Genomic DNA, 1,805 nt, shown 5'->3' on the forward strand with positions numbered 1-1,805 from the left:
CCATAATATACTTGAATAAACGTATAAAAAGTAATAAACGAATTAACGAATAAACGAATAAAAGTAAATTAGAAAAAAAACTAATTTTTAAAGTAATTCAACAGATAAAAAACATTTTATTAAGAGAGAAAAAATGAATAAAATTTTCTTTAAATGTCTACAAGTTCCAAAAGTCATATTTTATAATAGATGAGCTGAATGTTGAACTGCAAGAAACAGGAAAGCAATCCTGCTGATTCAGCATTCAGAACCAYTATTTAAATGACAACATATTAAACGTATCTGTTGTGTTTCATGTTCTGATCTTAGGAGACTCTGCGGACCCTCAGGTGGTCCACAAACACAGAACATAAATCCTAAAGCTGGCTCCAACTTATCTACATTTTTCTGACCCCACCTCAGAAAATCTGACAAAACCTGAATGTTCCGTAATCTATAAGTAAATCAGAGATGTATGTAGGCCCAGGAGCCATTTTTTCTTTTTTCTTTTCMTTTTTAAAGGAGTGATAGGATTTTAAAATGTCCCCTCTGACACTCAGGGAGCCGGTGCTGTAATTAAAGAGGTGGAGGAATGTGAGGACTCTGACAGGAGCACAGCGGACAAACTGCAGCTGTCACAGGGAATAGTTTTACTTTAATTGAAACTAATGGAGGCACCTTAACTACTACCTGGTCTACAGCGAAGGGGAATGTTATCTTTGTCCTCTCGGGGCAGGATTTCTGTGATTCTCCTTCTGTTTTAAAGGAAACTGACGTTATAAATGTTATAAAAGAGTCCAAACCTGTAGTGCTGCCTCTCACTGGTCAGAGTGAAGCGGTCGTACTGAGAGTACGCAGAGTTTCCCTCCCAGTCCCTCAGCTCCACTCTCAGAGAGTACTGGCCCTGACTGGTCAGCAGGTACAAAACCTCGTTACCCAGCCAGTGTTCCCCCTGCACGTCCCCGAAACCCTGAGAGAAGCAAACAAATAAAAAAAAAAAAKAAGTTATTTTAAACTTCACAGTGATTATTGCTCTGATTCGGAGGCTTGCTGACCGTTTTGTACTCCCTCCAGCTCTTCTGGAAGTCCACGCTGCCGTTGAAGCGCCGCTGGAAGACCGTCCAGCCGCCGCCGCTCGTCTCCATGTCACAGTACACCTGCAGGACAGGAGGACAAACACACGCTCAGACCAGTAATAATCAGAATCAATTAGAACCAGGGAATTTACAGGTACTGAAGCTGCAACCGTTCATCAGAGAAATGTGAGAAAAAGAAATAAGAACACTAGAATAAAATCAGTATAAACACCCAGGATTACAAAATAAGCACACTAATTATACACAAGAGCAACGCACAATAAAAATAATAAAAATATTAAGAGAATGTGTACAGCATGAACGAGAGATGATATTTGGTATTTAGATAATAGACCAGGGGTGTCAAASTCATTTTCACCGAGGGCCAGAMGAGAAGGGCCACTTGTAATAAACTTTGATGTTTCATGTTTAACTTTGACTAAACAGAGTTTTAACACGTCCTCTTGTAAACACTGATAAGAACTAAGTGTATGACTGACTAAATCTGAAATAAATACAGAAATATTATTTAGTTTATGGTTGATGCTGACTTTAAACTGCTTATTTTCAGACATTAACACTGTACTATCCAAATAAATTGCTTAGTTTCTTAAAGCCAACAGCTCAGGGACAGGAATTTATTAAATTTATTTTTATTTCATTTATTTTATTAAATTTATTTTTGTCACATTTAATCATAAATTTAAAGTTTACCATTGGTAAAAGAAACAAATTTCATGCTAAGTAAAA

General features: G+C 37.2%; 1 protein-coding gene across 2 annotated transcripts in view; it reads right to left on the bottom strand.

The window, feature by feature from the left end:
* The window catches only part of angpt4 (angiopoietin 4), a 90,893-nt gene that overhangs the window by 6,379 nt on the left and 82,709 nt on the right, over window positions 1-1,805 (bottom strand). For both annotated transcript variants that reach the window (XM_014019130.1, XM_014019129.1), the window contains 2 exons: window positions 1,035-1,136; window positions 783-949 (listed from right to left, as the gene is read on the bottom strand). In XM_014019130.1, the coding sequence (XP_013874584.1) occupies window positions 783-949; window positions 1,035-1,136 (269 nt within the window). The remainder of the gene's footprint in view (window positions 1-782; window positions 950-1,034; window positions 1,137-1,805) is intronic.

The sequence above is a fragment of the Austrofundulus limnaeus genome, unplaced genomic scaffold, assembly GCF_001266775.1.
Source record: "Austrofundulus limnaeus strain Quisiro unplaced genomic scaffold, Austrofundulus_limnaeus-1.0 Scaffold210, whole genome shotgun sequence".
NCBI lineage: Eukaryota > Metazoa > Chordata > Actinopteri > Cyprinodontiformes > Rivulidae > Austrofundulus > Austrofundulus limnaeus.